This window comes from Monodon monoceros, unplaced genomic scaffold, assembly GCF_005190385.1.
Source record: "Monodon monoceros isolate NGI ecotype Baffin Bay Population unplaced genomic scaffold, NGI_Narwhal_1 Super_Scaffold_2, whole genome shotgun sequence".
NCBI lineage: Eukaryota > Metazoa > Chordata > Mammalia > Artiodactyla > Monodontidae > Monodon > Monodon monoceros.
The window spans coordinates 93,435,453-93,451,978 of NW_021703776.1; the positions used below are offsets into that span (position 1 = coordinate 93,435,453).

General features: G+C 45.6%; 1 protein-coding gene across 2 annotated transcripts; it reads left to right on the forward strand.

Moving 5' to 3' along the window:
- The first annotated feature begins 11,725 nt into the window (after positions 1-11,725).
- GSTK1 (glutathione S-transferase kappa 1) lies at positions 11,726-16,303 on the forward strand. 2 transcript variants are annotated; one of them, XM_029234354.1, is made up of 8 exons: positions 11,726-11,851; positions 12,374-12,455; positions 12,655-12,783; positions 13,095-13,195; positions 13,354-13,389; positions 15,169-15,285; positions 15,621-15,714; positions 15,993-16,303. In XM_029234354.1, exons 1-8 carry the CDS (start codon positions 11,780-11,782, stop codon positions 16,040-16,042), a joined length of 681 nt encoding a protein of 226 aa, XP_029090187.1. In that variant the 5' UTR covers positions 11,726-11,779; the 3' UTR covers positions 16,043-16,303. The 2 variants fall into 2 exon arrangements, with proteins under 2 accessions (XP_029090187.1, XP_029090186.1); XM_029234353.1 differs by lacking the exon at positions 15,993-16,303 and having other exon boundaries at positions 15,621-15,975.
- The last annotated feature ends 223 nt before the right edge of the window (positions 16,304-16,526 follow it).

Genomic DNA, 16,526 nt, shown 5'->3' on the forward strand with positions numbered 1-16,526 from the left:
AGAAAGAAAGAAAGAAAGAAAGAAAGAAAGAAAGAAAGAAAGAAAGAGAAAGGAAGAAAGAAAGAAAAAGAGAAAGAAAGAGAGAAAGAAGGAAAGAAAGAAAGAAGGAAAGAAGGAAAGAAAGAAAGAAAGGAAAGAAAGAAAGGAAGAAAGAGAAAAAGAAAGAAAGAGAGAGAAAGAAGAAAGGAAAGAAAGAAGGAAAGAAAGAAAGAAAGAAAGAAAGAAAGAAAGAAAGAAAAAGGAAGGAAGGAAGAAAGAAAGGGAGAGAGAAGGAAAGAAGGAGGGGAGGGAAGGAGGGAGGGAGGGAGGAGGGAAGGAAGGAAAAGAAAAAGAAAGAAATCCCTAATGTGTAGAATTTTCTAATTTCCATTGGGTAAATTCTCCCACCATGATGGACTTTGAACTACCAAGGAGATGTCAGTGGATGGATCGCGGGGAAGAGATGCACACCATCTACGCCCTCTTGGCGGTAGGAGCCAATTACAGCCCTACACTCCCTCTTCCTCTCGGGAAAAATAGCAGAAAGATTGTACATACTGATTCCAGAGCTACACAGTCCAGATATTAACACAGTAGTACCTCCGTGACCTTGGGCAAGGTGCCTAACTCCTCTGAGCCTCAGTTTCTTCATCTTTAAAATAAGGATAATAACATGTCTGTCTCATGGGGTTACTGTCGTAACATGCAAAATTCTTAGAATAGTGCCTAACATACTGCAACCACTGTACAGTAACGCATTTCCTGTTATTACTTGGGACTGAAAATCAAATGGTGTTGTATAAATTTATTGCCACTAGATGGCACCCTCCTCATTTCTGTAGCAAAAACCCTTTCCACAGAGGTATTCGCAATTCGATACGAAACAAGTCATTAATTCAATCATAGGAATGAACTGACAAAAATGTTCCCCTTTCATCTCCCAGTTTAAGCTTCATATTTTCCTCTGAAAATCCATTAGGAACCCAGCTATTGACCCTTGAGTGTAGCCACCTCTAAAACTCTAGGCAAGACTTCCCTGGTGGTGCAGTGGTTAAGAATCCGCCTGCCAATGCAGGGGACACGGGTTCGAGCCCTAGTCCGGGAAAATCCCACGTGCCGCGGAGCAACTAATCCCGTGCGCCACAACTACTGAGCCTGCGCTCTAGAGCCCGCGAGCCACAACTACTGAAGCCCGAGTGCCTAGAGCCCGTGCTCCGCAACAACAGAAGCCACTGCAATGAGAAGCCTGCGCACTGAAACGAAGAGTAGGCCCCGCTCTCCGCAACTAGAGAAAGCCCGCGCGCAGCAACTAAGACCCAACGCAGCCAAAAATAATAATAAATAAATTATTTAAATAAATAAATTTATATTAAAAAAACAACTCTAGGCAGAAGCTATTAATATTTTCAATCTTATAAGAAATCAAACCAAAGTCGCAGTTGTCCCTGTTACAGAGGGGTCAACTCCCTGCCATTTGCTCTCCTCATCTCTCTCCCCTTGCTCAAAAGAAAACAAGATGGCTTCAAATATGACGTCCATTACCACATCATTCGCTTCCCTGCCCAGAAAGGAGACCTAAATCAATTGAACAATAGTTCAGTTCTATAAATATTTACTTAGCTACTGTATATGTGAGGTACTAGGCCAAGCAGTAAGGATATAAAGGTAAATAAGAATCATACAGAAGCAAGGAACTTACTTATCAACAAATCTACAAGATTTTCCCAGAAATAAAATATTAATTTTTAAATGAACTCAACAACTTATTTCTAAAATTTATATAGAATAGAGGCATCTACTAGATAGTAAGGCATAGTAACCTCAACCATACATGAAGGCATACTACTGAGTTACAGTGAGACTAATACACAGGAAAATGAGCATAAAAAGGGACTCATTCATCCACGGGAACTTCAGATATGATAACATGTGAACCACATATACGTGGGCAGAGGAGAGATCATTCGTTAAGTGGTACTATGAATGAGACTCACTGTTTGGAAGAAAATAAAGTTGGATCCCTTCCTCTTAACTTTATACAAAGGTAAATCCAAATGGATAAAAGACCTAAATGTGAAAGGTAAAATTAATAGAAGAAAATATAGAATAATTTTGTGACTAAAGGGTGAGGAATGGCAAAAGCTCAAAAATTGGCTGGAGTTCCATTCAATGAAAGGCACAGATGACAGTCAGGGAGGAAACATTCACAACATAGGAGACCGCTAGCTAGACTATACAAGGAAAACTGGGGAACACACACACACACACACACACACACACACACACAGGCAGAGGGAACTCAAACGCACAACAGGAGAGGTCCTCATCCTCACCTGTAACCAGAGATATCCAAGTTAAAACAACAATAATATACTACTTCACGTTCATCAGAATGGCCAAAAATTACCAAACGTTGGCAAGGATGTGAAGAAAAGAAAGCTTGGTGCTGCTGGAAGGGGTGTGAAATTGCACCGTCATTCTGGAGAGCAATCCGTCAGGACTTGGTGAAATAAAAGATTCACACATGCTTTGACTCAGAAACTCTCTCCCGGGTACATTCCAAAAAAGAAACTGCAGCACAAGTTCATGGGGGACAGAGATAAGAATGGCCCTCACAGCATGATTTGTGGAGGTCGGAGCTGAAGGCACCCCTAGAGAGGAGACGGGTCAGCAAGGTACAGTGGGTGCCCGGTGCAGGATGGCATTGGAGCAGTCACACTCAGTGAGCTAGAGGGACAAACAGCACTGTGGAGAGGGTGTAGAGACAAGTGGAAGACGCGAACGAGATCTGTAGCCCACAGGTGGGCAGCAGGAGGTATTTCGGGGGGTGGTGGAACTGTTCCATATCTTCATGGTCAAAATAAACTGTATGCCAAACAAACAAAAGATCTGTAGCCCAAAACCACCTACGCATGTGGAAAACACCTCCCACACAGAACAGCGGTAGAACAGCTGTGGGATGTCATCACCCACAGCAGCGCGTCTGGGAAAAGCACAGAACAGGGCTTCTGGAGCCAGACCACTTGGCTTCAAATCCTGCCTCTGCTGCTTACTTGCTCGGTCACCTTGGGCAAGTCTCTCAACCTCTGTGTTTAATCAGCTTCATCTGAAGAATGAGAGATAATAATAGTAACTAACTACTCAGTGGGGTTCATGAGCAGAGTTCATAAAAACACTTCATGCCTGTCAGCAAGTACTGAGTGGTGATGTTGTTATTAGCCATAATAATATGAGTGGCGGAGCAAGAGTGGAAGAGAAAATTAAATTAAAACAAGTGTGTGGACTTCCCTGGCGGCGAAGTGGTTAAGAATCCACCTGCCAATGCAGGGGACACGGGTTTGAGCCCTGGTCTGGGAAGATCCCACACGCTGCGGAGCAACTAAGCCCATGAGCCACAACTACTGAGCCCGCATGACACAACTACTGAAGCCCACGCGCCTAGAGCCCGTGCTCCGCAACAAGAGAAGCCACTGCAATGAGAATCCCACGCACCGCAACAAAGAGTAGACCCTGCCTGCCGCAACTAAAGAAAGCCCGCGCGCAGCAACAAAGCCCAACACAGCCAAAAATAAGTTAAAAAAAAAAAAAGTGTGGGGACTTGTATGTATGATCATAGTGAGCTATGAATTGAAGGGAACGATTAACTTAACTTGGTACCTGAAGTTAAAACACACACACACACACATCCACACGCACACACCAACACACGTCTTGCTCCCTGCAGAAGCTTGCAATACAGTGGGAGAAACTGAAAATTTCAATATACTATGGCAAAGACATGGTAACAGAATGCACAGGGCAGTACAAGAACCCAGAAGAGAGACATTTAGCATAACCTGCAGGTTCACAGAGGGATTCTGGAGGATAGGAGTCTTGATGGGCAGTATGGTTTAGGGCTTAAGATTTGGGACCTGAGTTAGGATCACAGTTGTGCCTCCCACCAGCCTGTATGATTTTTGGCAAGTAAAATTCCCAGAGTAAAGACACCTAGAAAACACCCATCCCTAAGAATATATTATTAGAGCTCAAAGACCCCAGCGGAACCTCACCATAACCTTAACTGTGATCAACACTCTCTCAAGGCAGTTCACATCTCTTTAAGAACAATCCCTAAAAGTGCATATTGTCAAGCATGTGTACAGTAACCTAAAGGCCTAAATACGCATCTCCTCCCTGGTTTGTTTAGAGCGTGGAGGGGGGCAGGGCTGTGGCATTCTTTTGCAGTCTTCAGCAAAGGAAGGGAACAGACAGTGGTGATCATATCAAATCTTGGAAGCAGAACGGAGCAATGACTGTGCTGGCCTTTGAAATCAGGAGGCGTAACCAGTCAGATGCAAAGGGTCTTTAGAGCAACCGGCCCCTGAGTGGCTGCAAGGCGGCCCACACACCATCATTGGCATGTGTACTGTTAGCTACCAGCTGCCGCATTAAAAAAAAAAAAATCCACCAGACACACACATTGAGTCAGTAGCTAGAATGTTATTTTGTCCTAAGGATGTGTTTCTTGGTCCAAGAAAGGGACTCGATCACTGGAGAGTTTACAAATCCCATTTGCAAAACACTCGCTAGGTTTGTTCATTTTTCTCATGGAAGGAACACGAAGACAGAAATACTTGAGTGGCCTGAAATTTGCTTAGGGAATGACCTTGGAAGGAAAGAAGGAAAAGAACATCACAGACATTCTTTCAGGCACAATTCCCATGGACAGAGCTGAATAACATGTTCTCTAGCAGTTTTGAAACCAAAATCTGGTCAGGGAAAGAACACAAGGTGCATTCTTTGAAACTGAGAACAGTTTCCAACCCAGGAAGTGGCCACCAAAGTTTAGGGTCAAGTTCACAGAGACCAGCTCCAAATTCCACAGGTTCAATTCCCACCTCCACCACTTATCGGCTTTATGACTTTATGCAAGTTTCTGAATCTCTCCATGCCTCAGTTTTCCCATCAATAAAACAGGGACCAGGGTGATAATAGTACCTACCTGAACAGCCATTTGGGCGGACAGTTTGTCAGTTTCTCAAAGAGTTAAACATAAACTGATTGTTAGACCCAATAATTTAACTGCCAGGTATCTATCCAAGAGAAATAAAAACTTTTTCACACGAAAACTTGTATGCAAATAATCCTGGCAGCGTTGTTCATAATGGTAAACAGCTGCGAATAATCCAAATGCCCATCAACTGGTGAATGGATAAAGAGAATGCGGTCCATCCATGAGTGGGGTGATTCAAACCCTGAGAAGACATCTAGTAATCATATGACCTCAGAGAGTTCCGCTGTGGACTTCCCTGGTGGCGCAGTGGTTAAGAATCCACCTGCCAATGCAGGGGACACGGGAAGATCCCACATGCTGCGGAGCAACTAAGCCCGTGCGCCACAACTACTGAAGTCCACGCGCCAAGAGCCCGTGCTCCACAAGAGAAGCCGCCGCAATGAGAAGCCCGCGCACCGCAACAAAGAGTAGCCCCCGCTCGCCGCAACTAGAGAAAGCCCGCGCCAGCAACAAAGACCCAACGCAGTCAAAAATAAATTAATTAAATAAATTAATTTTTTTAAAAAAAGAAAGTTCCACTGTGCCAATTTTCAGTCAATACCCACTCCTACTCCCAGCCTCAGGAGAAACCAATGATCTGCTTTCTGTCTTCTCTGAAAACTTCATATAAATGAAATCATGATATGGAGTCCTTTGCGTCTGTTTTCTTTCACTTAGCATATATTTTGTCACAACTGGGGTTGGAGCATGCTACTGCCACCTAGTGGGTAGAGGCCAGGGATGCAGCTAAACATCCTACAATGCACAGGACAGCTCCCACAGCAAGAATTACCCAGTCCAAAATGTCAGTAGTGCTGAGGTTGAGAAATCCTGCTCGAGTGGAATGAAAGTGTGAATCGATGAACCAATGAATCGTTTTTTACACTTGAATTTAAGGACTTTCCTCTCAAATTCTAAGAAAAATCTCTAAAAATATTTCAACACCACTTCCCTTTCCACGATTTGACATTTGTTGCTCTAATAATAATATTTTTAAAGAAGTCCCCAGGATGGGCAAAATGTCAGAATTATTATATCAGGAGCGCTGTGATGCTCTGCACAGATCACCTTTCAGACATGACCCCCATCTCGTGGGGTGTTGCCAGCTGACAGCCTGTAGGTGGGAAGTCGCCTCAGCCAAGGTCAAGCCCTCTTCCCAGGGCAGCTTACATCCTATGCCAGGTTTATTGCGGGAGGGGGGCGGCAGGTAACAGGCCAGCAAGTCACCCAACTCGGGGTAACTCTGAAGAGCCAACTCAGCTTCAGAATTCCTTGGGGGTTGGCTGAGGCCTTTGTTAAGACAGCATCACAGCCCAGCATCTCTCTCCTCCCCTTCTTGTCCCTTCCTTTCCACAGGTGTCAATCATAAAATCAATCCCTAATGGAGCTCCTTCTCTCTAATCTCCAGGAATCAACCTCCCAGTCGTGACAACTGGAAACAATGGCTCTGGCTTCTAAAATTTATTTTGGAATATAAGTATTTTTAATGTATAAAAGTCTAATCTAACAGTGACAAAAGATTCATGCAAACCAACCTCTAGTGACAGAAAGCAGGTCACTGGTTGTTTGGGGTGTGGTTGTTGCCAAGGGACACAGGAAACGCGGGGGGTGATGCGTATGTTCACATCTTGATCGTGGTGATGCTTTCACAGGTGTATGCATATGTCGAAACTTAGCAAAGTGTACACGTGAAATATGTGCTGTTTATCGTATGTCAGTTATACCTCAATAAAGCTGTTTTAGAAGGGGGAAGAAAAAGAAATTATCAAAGCCTGAAAGGGAGTCTTAGAAATTAAGAAAATTATGTATAATCCCTAATACAGCTATTTTCATTTTTTCCATTGTTTTTTGGTTTTGTCCCTATGTCCAATATGTGCGTATTTTACAAGGGTATAATGACAGCATATATTAGCTGTTCTCAGCTGCGATGCTGTCACACTGGTATGTCCTGATGAGCTACAAGATGTTCCAACTAAATTTGTTATTAATCATATTTAAAATACCTGGTTTGGGGCTTCCCTGGTGGCGCAGTGGTTGAGAGTCCGCCTGCCGATGCAGGGGACACGGGTTCGTGCCCCCTGCCGATGCAGGGGACACGGGTTCGTGCCCGGTCCGGGAAGATCCCACATGCCGCGGAGCGGCTGGACCCAGGAGCCATGGCCGCTGAGCCTGCGCGTCCGGAGCCTGTGCTCCGCAACGGGAGAGGCCAGAACAACGAGAGGCCCGTGTACCACAGGAAAAAAAAAACCTGGTTTGCCAAGGTTTACCTCTTTTAATATAGCACAGCATATTCCAAGATTAGAAACATAATAATGTCAACTTGAGTCTCTTGCATTTTGGGATGGTTTCTTATGTGTGGAAGCTAGCACACAGAATTCCACATCACCCTTGGCATCTCCTTAGGAAAATGTCAGGCGCTGAGAACCAGTGATGTAAATACTCAGTTGTATCTTGGAAAATATTATATCTTAAAACTGTGTCACAGGTGTTGCCACATGGCGTTCATAACTGACATTTTCCTTAAATCAAAGTAAAATATACAAAAGCTAATAAATCATATAAGTAAATCTCCTTGAAATCCCCTCCCCCCTTTCTGCCAGTACAAATTCCTAAAGGCACCTTCCTTCCTTCCTTTTTTAATTTTTCTTCCTTCTTTCTTCTCTTTGTCCTTCTTTCCTGTCTTCCTTTAGTGGGTAGATAATATACTCACATGGGTCAAAAATCAAAAAGTAGTAAACATGATATACAACAAAAAGTCTCCTTCCTGCCCTGCCCCCAGTCACCTAGCTTCTCTCCTCAAATGCAACTGCTTTTATCAGTTTTTTAGCTCTCCATCTATCAGTATCAATGAGCATATATGGGTATGTGCATATCCACACACTCAGAGAGTATTTAAACCCTGCAAAAAAGATAGCAAGTTATTTGCACTGTTTTACACCTTGTCTTTCACTTTTCAATATACAGGCTATCATCCAATATTAACACATAAAGAGCTTCCAAATTCTTTTTAAAGTTGAAAGTATTATAAATATTGGTGTATTGAATTAGACCCACACGGATGAAGCTTTAGGTAGTTTTCCAATCTTTTGTTACGACAAACAACGCTGGAATAACCTCACAGCACATCATGTAGGTAAACATGTTTATAGTATAAATTCTTAAAAAGGGAATTGCTAGGTCAAAGGGTGTGTGCATTTTTAAAACAGAGAGATATTGCTAAACTGCCCTGCTTAGAGGTTGTACTGATTTACACTCCCACCACTTACATAAGACAATGACTTTCCATGGATTCCTGCCAACTACCTGAGTCATAACCCTTTTTGATCTCTGCCAACTTGATAGATGAAAACATATCATAATGTAATTTTAGCTCACAGTTTTCGTAAGTGTATACAAGCAGGTTTGTGTTTTACAGCAATCTATTTGTCCATTTCTGTGAATGTTCTGTTCATATCATTTGCCTGCTTTTCCACTGGGCTTCTGTTCTTTTACTTTACTGATGTTTTAGCTCTTTCTACACTAGGATAACTACCTTTCTGACTGTGAAATGAACCCAGATATTTTTCCCAGTTATTTTTTGACTTGCTGGATTTTGCCAAACAGATTTTTAAAAAAAAAAAATTTATGTAATTGAATATATAAATCTTTTCTTCTAAGGCTTCTGCATTTGGTACTAGTTAGCAAAGCTGTTTCTACTCCCAGAATTTTTTTAAAGGTTTTTTCCCTTAAGTTCCTCAGGTACTTTATTGGTTTCTTTCTCTAACATTAAATATTTGATCCATCTAGAGACGTTCCTTGTGTAAGGTGTGAGGTATGGGCCCGGTTACATTTTGTTTAAAATTACCAGTTGTCCCCTACCATTTAATAATCCATCTTTTACTGATTTTAAAAAGCAACTTATTCAAAGCATTTGTGGTTTCAAATATGTAACTCGAAATTACATGATTAAAGTGTTCTGAATGCATGCTATTTCACTGACTTTTGTGCGAAAGCTGGGATTTAGTTTCCATACGCTACCCTTTCTCTCCCTCCTCCAAAGCTTGTTAAGTACATCATGTTTAGTTCCTCTGTTACTAAGTACTATTAGTTACTTTAGCTACCTTAAACCATTGACTCACACCACTATTTCTAGTTCCAACTAATCAGTACCAAGACACTCCTTTCAGCAAAGTGCAGATCATTCTGCACAGAAGTGCACATAGTTTTTGTTGTTGTTCACACTCCATACTACCCACAACAGGGCCCAATCTAATTCATAACAGTCATAATGATAATGGTGCATGAGGCAGGATATAGAGACTCAGATCAATGTTTACCATTCTATGACTCTTAAAATAAATATCCACGAGTCCACAGTGATATAAATAAATCATCAAATGAATGAACGAGTGAATGGGACAATTCTCCTTTCAGAAGAATTCTAATTAATAAATGTAGAAGAAATGAGGGAAATAGAAAATCTCGATTAGAACACCACAGTAGTCATTGCTGCAGTCAAGTTCTACTGATAAATGATAAAACTGGTAGGTGAAACTTTAAGGAGGAACAAGACTTATGCAAGCCTCAAAGTATCTCCCCCAAAATATGTCTTAATTACTGTGATGGTTTTAACATATGTCCACAGATTCTTTGATGTTCTTCCCTCCAGAAGGTGGGTTTAATCTACCCAACCGCTAACCCCACCCCCCCAGAGTGGGCTGCACTTAGTGACTTCCTTCCAAAGAATAGAACATGGAAAGGAGGGAAATACTGATCAACAGTGACCAAGTGATCAAAGTTAACATCACTGATAATAAATCATGTTTATGTTGGAAACCCCCTGACTCGAGTGCAGAAGAGCACTTCACCTCTGTGGTATACTTCCCCCAAATCCATAACCCCAGCCTTGGCATGAGAAAACACCAAACCCAAATTGAGGGACACTCTACAAAATACTTGCCCAATACTTTTCAAAAGTGTCAAGATCACGAAACACAAGAAAAAGTCAAAACACTTTCATAGATAAGAGGACTGGTGGCGCAGTGGTTAAGAATCCACCTGCCAGCGCAGGGACATGGGTTAGATCACTGGTCCGGGAAGATCCCGCATGCCGAGGAGCAACTAAGCCCATGCGCCACAGCTACTGAGCCTGCGTGCCGCAAGTACTGAAGCCCGTGAGCCACAACTACTGAAGCCCACGCCCCTAAGCGCCCATGCTCCTCAACAAGAGAAGCCACCACAATGAGAAGCCCACACACCGCAAAGAAGAGTAGCCCCCGCTTGCTGCAACTAGACAAAGCCCGTGTGCAGCAACGAAGACCCAAAGCAGCCATAAATAAATAAATAAATAAATAAAAACTTGAGGGAAAAAAAAAAAAGAGGAGACTAAAGAGACATGACATCTAAATGCTGTGGGGTACCCTGAACTGGTTCCTGGAGCAGAAAAAATCATTAGTGGAAAGACGGGTGCAGTATGAAGCCTGTAATCTAGTTAATTTTTAAGTGTTAATTTCTCAGTTTTGATGTTACACCATGGTTATGTAAAATGTTCACATTAGGGGAAGCTGGTTGAAGGATATGCAGAAACTCTTTGTATTACCTTTACAATTCTTCTGTAAGTCTAAAATTATTTCCAAATATAAAGGTATTTTCAAAATAAAATCTTATTACCGGACTAAATTAGCTCTTGGATACTTTTAAATTAATATCAGTATTACTGGAGGAAAACAAAGTATAATTTTTTTAGTTTCAGTGATCATCAAGAAATTAGTTTAATGTGAAAGTGAGTGAAGATAACCTCATTTCTCATTCCATTTTCTTTGTTTTACTCTGTGTAAAGGTTTCCACTGTGTCCTTGTATTCTGAAGGCCTAGGATTGTTTTTCCAACGCACACAAATGAGAAGTGGAATGTTTATTATGTTTTAAAATTCATAAAATTAGTAATATTAAAAATAATTTTAATAAAATTAAATGGAACTTAGAAAGTTCTGTTTCTTTGCATTAAATGTAATCCCAGTATAAGACAACATGACATACTTACCGGTAAAAGTAGGGCAGACCATTCCCATTATCCCTCCAATTATCGTTGCAATAAGGTCTCCTTTCCTTCACTCACTCACAATATGTATTGGTTACCAAATATATTCCAGACATCGTCCTAAACTCTTGAGAAATTAAAAACAAAACAAACAAACAAAAGTATCATTGGGGCACTTCTTACTCTGCCCCAGTCCCAGAAAGTTCTTGTAACTGCCAACTAACACTAATAACTAACGTGAATAGGAACTCTTTCACTCCTCACAAGTCTATAGGTAGGGTTATCATTATATATCCCGTATTTTTATGCCTATTTTTACGAGGGACGAGGATACTGTGGTTCAGAGAGGTCAACAGGCTTGCCAGAGGTGCACAGCTAAGCAAGAGGCAAGCGCATCTCAAACCACGCCCCTTTGCCCCACACTCCACCCCAGGGCAGGGCGGTGACCACGAGGTGAGCGGGTCACCACAGCGGCGCGCTCCCCAGGGGACGCCCCTCACCCTCGCCCTCCACGGCCGCCCTCGAGTAGCCCCCCACACTCCGACCAACCACCTGACTCTGTCCCGGGGGCGGGTTTCCCCTGCGAGGCTGCGCGGCCGGGGCGGGGCGGGGCGGGGCGGTCCTCCGGGGAGGCCGGGCGCCGGGGCGGGGCCGCCGGGCGCCGGGGCGGGGCCACCGCGCGCCGGAGGAAGGAAGTACCCGCCGGCGCGCTTCCGGGGCCGTGGTTGCTTCGAATGCGACCAGCCGCACTATGGGACCGCTGCCGCGGACTCTCGAACTCTTCTACGATGTGCTGTCCCCCTATTCCTGGCTGGCCTTCGAGGTGACGCCGGGGGAGCCGCTTCGGCCGGGGCTTGGAGGACGAGGGCAGAGGGAAGGGCGAGCGAAGGGTGTAGGGACCGCAATCTCGTGAAAGTCCTGGCGCTGCCCGACGCGGTTTAGGACAAGCAGATAGAGAGCCAGGCTGAAGGTCATTTGTTGGTAAACCGGATACGATCGCTGGCTCCAGGTCGAACCCTTATAGCCTAAGGCAGGGGCTTCCCCCAGTGGTTAAGAAGATGATCAACTTCAGAGAATCAGGATATAAGCCCTCTTCGTAGCCCTCCGATTTCCGTTTGGTGGGGGTGTGTGTGGAGTGAAGAACAGATTAAAAACTGTCCACAGGAGCAAAGGTCCTGGGGTCGATTTCTAGCAGTGGAGAGGGTTTTGCCCTTTCAAACCAAACAATTCAGGACGTCCTCATAACCCCTTGTCTGCGCCTATAGCTTCTGGCTGATGACTGCCGTGAAGCACCCTTCCCCTCCCTCAGCCATTTTCACTCTCTATCTTCGCCCCCGCCCTGCAGGTCCTGTGCCGGTATAAGAACATCTGGAACGTCAGCCTGCAGCTGCGCCCGACCTTAATTGCAGGGATCATGAAAGACAGCGGTATGAAGGCAGCAGCGTTTTCGGCAGGGATTTGAGGGAAGACTGATTGCAAAGGCCCAGGGGAGTGGCCCTCCACTGGGTCTTCATATTGGCGGCGGCAGCTAGTAACATGCCCTCTACCTGAAGCCCCGGTAGGGGTCCCCCAGTCCTGGGACCCTTAGGTCGTCCCTCACCAGTGAGCCCAACTTTCTGCTTGCAGGAAACCAGCCGCCAGCTTTGCTTCCCCGCAAAGCCCTATACGTGAAAAATGACGTTAGGCTCCTGGGACAGTATCTCCAGGTTCCCATCCACTTACCCAAGGATTTCTTCTTTGTGATCTTTGAAAAAGGTGAAGAGAATGGGATGTAGATGGGGCCTCAAGTAGAGAGGAGTGGATTTGGAGATTGCAGGGCCAGAAAGGAGGGGTTCGGGTGATTCCATGAAGTGAAACAAGCCTTGGGAAAACTCAGGATCAGAGTTAAGGGAGCAGAAGGTTTGAGGATGTCAGGGGAGGGAGAGCAGGACAAACGGGTTATCAGAAACGTGGGTGGGAGCCTGAGGGCGTTGGAGCACTGGGGGGTGTCAGAAGCAGGAAAGAGCTGGTCTTCCATGGGGAAACAAGCTAGAGGAGCCCTACCTCTGAGTGCCTCTGTCCCACAGGAAGTTTGACAGCCATGCGCTTCCTCACCATCGTGAAACTGGAGCACCCGGAGTTGCTGGAGAAAGTGTCCAGGGAACTGTGGATGCGCGTCTGGTCACGGGTGAGGGCGGGGCTCTGGGAACCCACTTGCAGGGAGACCCTGGATGATTCGATGACCCTGCCCTAGGCTCAGTCCAGGTCCTGCCTTCCCCATCGTTCACTGACCTAGTGTCCTCCATCACGCCCCTCACCTTGTACTGAGTGTCCTCTTTTTTCCAGGACGAAGACATCACGGAGCCCCAGAGCATCCTGGCTGTGAGTGTCCCCACTCCTCCCGTGGGGAGTCTGAGGACAGTTGACATCCGGGGGCAAAGAGGACATCGTTTTGTTGTTGGGTAGAAGAGGTCATAGTTAGGGGAGAAAGGATCTTTGATAGGCGAAATTACTAAAGGGTTGGAAGTAAGAGGACTCGCGAAAGACTATCCCATGGTTGAAAGAGGAAGTGCAACATTCTACATGGGTAGCACGTATTTGATGCAAGAATTCAGTGGGAGAGAGGTGTTAAATGTTGGCACCTGCAGATGTGAAGTACTGGCAAGTCTTGGCCCCAAAGACTCCAACACAGACCTCACCATCACATCCAGGAGACTTTAAAAACAGGCTTTAAAAAGACAAAAAGAGGGCTTCCCTGGTGGCGCAGTGGTTGAGAGTCTGCCTGCCGATGCAGGGGACACAGGTTTGTGCCCCGGTCCGGGAAGATCCCACATGCCGTGGAGCGGCTGGGCCCGTGAGCCATGGCTGCTAGGCCTGCATGTCCGGAGCCTGTGCTCCACAACGGGAGAGGCCACGGGAGTGAGAGGCCCACGTACCGCAAAAAAAAAAAAAAAAAGACAAAAAGAGATAACTGACTCAAGCCAAAATTACGCAGAAGCCTGAGTGAGAAAAATGGAAATAGCTCAAAACGTTAAAATGTGTGCCAGCCATAGATAGGGCTATAAAAAGTAAGTGTTTCTGCAGGATTGAATCGGAAAATTCAACACCATATTTTTTTTCCCTTAAGTTTACAAAAGATAGTTGAGGCATATTCAAATGTAATAGATAAAACGACAAGTCACAAAAAAGTTAAACATACAAAGCATGCCAATATATCCTTCATGTTTTTATTCTTGCAAAGTCTATACATAGGCTTGCTTTTTCACTTAATATTTAACAGTCCTTTTCCATGCCATTTAAAACTCTTGGAGAGTATAATTGTTAGTTTCCACATAGCATTCCATTCAGTGGATTTGTTTAGTTAACCACTGCCCTATTATTGAACCCTTGGTCAGAGCACAATTCCCTCATGTGGTCAAAGCAACGTCATGGATGACTTTGCATTTCCCAGTCCAGGTCGTGGAGGTCAGGTCCCAGTGGTTGTCAACCCTGGCTGTATATTAAAATCACCTGCACGCCACCGCCCAGAAATTCCGATGTACTTGTACTCAGGGTTGACATGCAAACTGGGATTTTCAAAAGCTCCCCCAGGAGATTCTCATATGTGCAGCTAAAGTGAAGAGCCACCGATCCCAGCAAACTCCAAACTGAAGCCTTCAACGTTCTCTTGAAGCCAGACACTCATAGCTGTAGCCGTGTGCCTTGTCCAGAGTCCACAGGAAATTCTATAGGAATTAGAGCCCGGCCCTTGATTCAGGAGTTCTAAGAAGTAGGAAGGCACGAGCCCCAGACTTACTGTCAGGGGACTCAGGTTCTAGCATTGGCTCTGCTACTAACAAGCTCTTCAACACTGACCAAGATATGTACCGTTTCTGGACTTGAGGCTCATCTGTTGACAAAGTGGTTGGGAAGCTGGTCTCTAAGATGCCCTCTGGCATTAAATTTCTGCAACTATGCCTCTGCCACCCACTCTTTCCACCCATCTCATGATTTTCAAGGGAAAAACAGCCCCTGTTGGCAAGGATAGACCTCCACTCATGGCTGGGTAAAGGCATTGGCAGGATAACGTGGGGACACAAAATTTAAAAAAACGTTTTTTTCCTGAGATTCCCCTCCCCCACTAATGCAGACACAGTTGTGTTCCCTACCCCATCCCTTCAGGCTGCAGAGAAGGCTGGCATGTCCACGGGACGAGCCCGGGAACTTCTGGAAAGGGTCTCAACACCACAGGTGAAGAACCAGCTCAAGGAGACCACTGATGCAGCCTGCAAATACGGGGTGAGCAACTCTGTGTGTCCCCAGCCTCAGTGCTGAGACAGGGTCCCCATGCTCCTGTCCAAAAGCTGCTCACCAACCGTGAGCCCTCCTGGCTCTCCCAGGCCACCCTCACCCTCTCCCTCCCTTTCCCTGGACCCCAGGAAAGGAAGGGAGGGAGCTAGGTGATGAGAGAGGAGACAAGAAACTCTCCCTAGAGACCCGGAGCCTCTTATCGGACGCCTCTGGCTGCTTTGTGTCTGTGACCTCAGACCAGTATTGACGTGCAGCCTTCAACGGCAGCCCAATAACCACCTGCTCCATCACCCTCCTTCCTGCATGCCGACTGCTTTCTCCAGGCCTTTGGGCTGCCTGTCACTGTGGCCCACCTGGATGATGAAACCTACATGCTGTTTGGCTCTGACCGGATGGAGTTGCTGGCACACCTTCTGGGTAAGTTACAGGTTCATGCTGAGCTGCCCTTGACCCCACCCCTGCGTGATATCAGTTGCCCAGAAGGATGGATTCAGAGCAAAAAAAAGAATGTCCTAGGCCCTTCCAGTAATGGAGCCTCATACAGACACAGGTGTGCCTGAGGTAGAATGGGGAGGGGGCCACCTTCTCCCACAGGAGAGAAGGAAGCCTCTGTACCTTGAAGCCAGGCGGAGCTCGTCCTAGAGAACCCCCAGGGGCTTGTGCGGCCAGCCTCTGGCATGATTTTCTCCATCCAGGAGAGAAGTGGATGGGCCCTGTGCCTCCAGCTGCGACTGCCAGACTTTAGGGAAGCCCAGAAGCAGCAGAATTACTGGTATAAAAAAGCAGACTATCTCCTTACCCCTCCGCCACTGTGGGGCCCTGGGACTCTGGTTTCCTGTCTCATAGAGGTTCCTCTCCGGCCCTGGGGGATGCCGGCGAGGGGCTCTGCAGTACACCATCTACCATTAGTCTCACGGCTGCCGTTACTTCTGTGCCTCACGAGTGCCTTTCGAGAGCCCCAAACTCTGCTTCCCACAAAATAAACCTAATGCCATCAGGCATCATATTTCTGGGTCTGTGTCTTCCCTGGTGTTTGTGTGTTCTTGTTCCTGCGATCACACCTGGCCATTCTAGGTGTTTGAGAAGAGCAGCTCACTGTGTGCTCCCAGCCCCCTGCCCACCTTGGGGCAGCTTATGTGGAGGGAGCAGGAAACAGTCCCTCTTTCTCTTTTACAGAAGCTTCCTGAGTCTGTCAGAGACAGAAAACTAAGCCGGATGGATTTTGCCCC

Bases quoted from the DNA above. Each gene is read 5' to 3' on its own strand.
- GSTK1 (XM_029234353.1), top strand. From the start codon at position 11,780: ATGGGACCGCTGCCGCGGACTCTCGAACTCTTCTACGATGTGCTGTCC. The intron at 12,784-13,094 runs GTGAAGAGAATG...TCTGTCCCACAG, and splicing joins CTTTGTGATCTTTGAAAAAG to GAAGTTTGACAGCCATGCGC. The intron at 15,286-15,620 runs GTGAGCAACTCT...TGCTTTCTCCAG, and splicing joins ATGCAGCCTGCAAATACGGG to GCCTTTGGGCTGCCTGTCAC.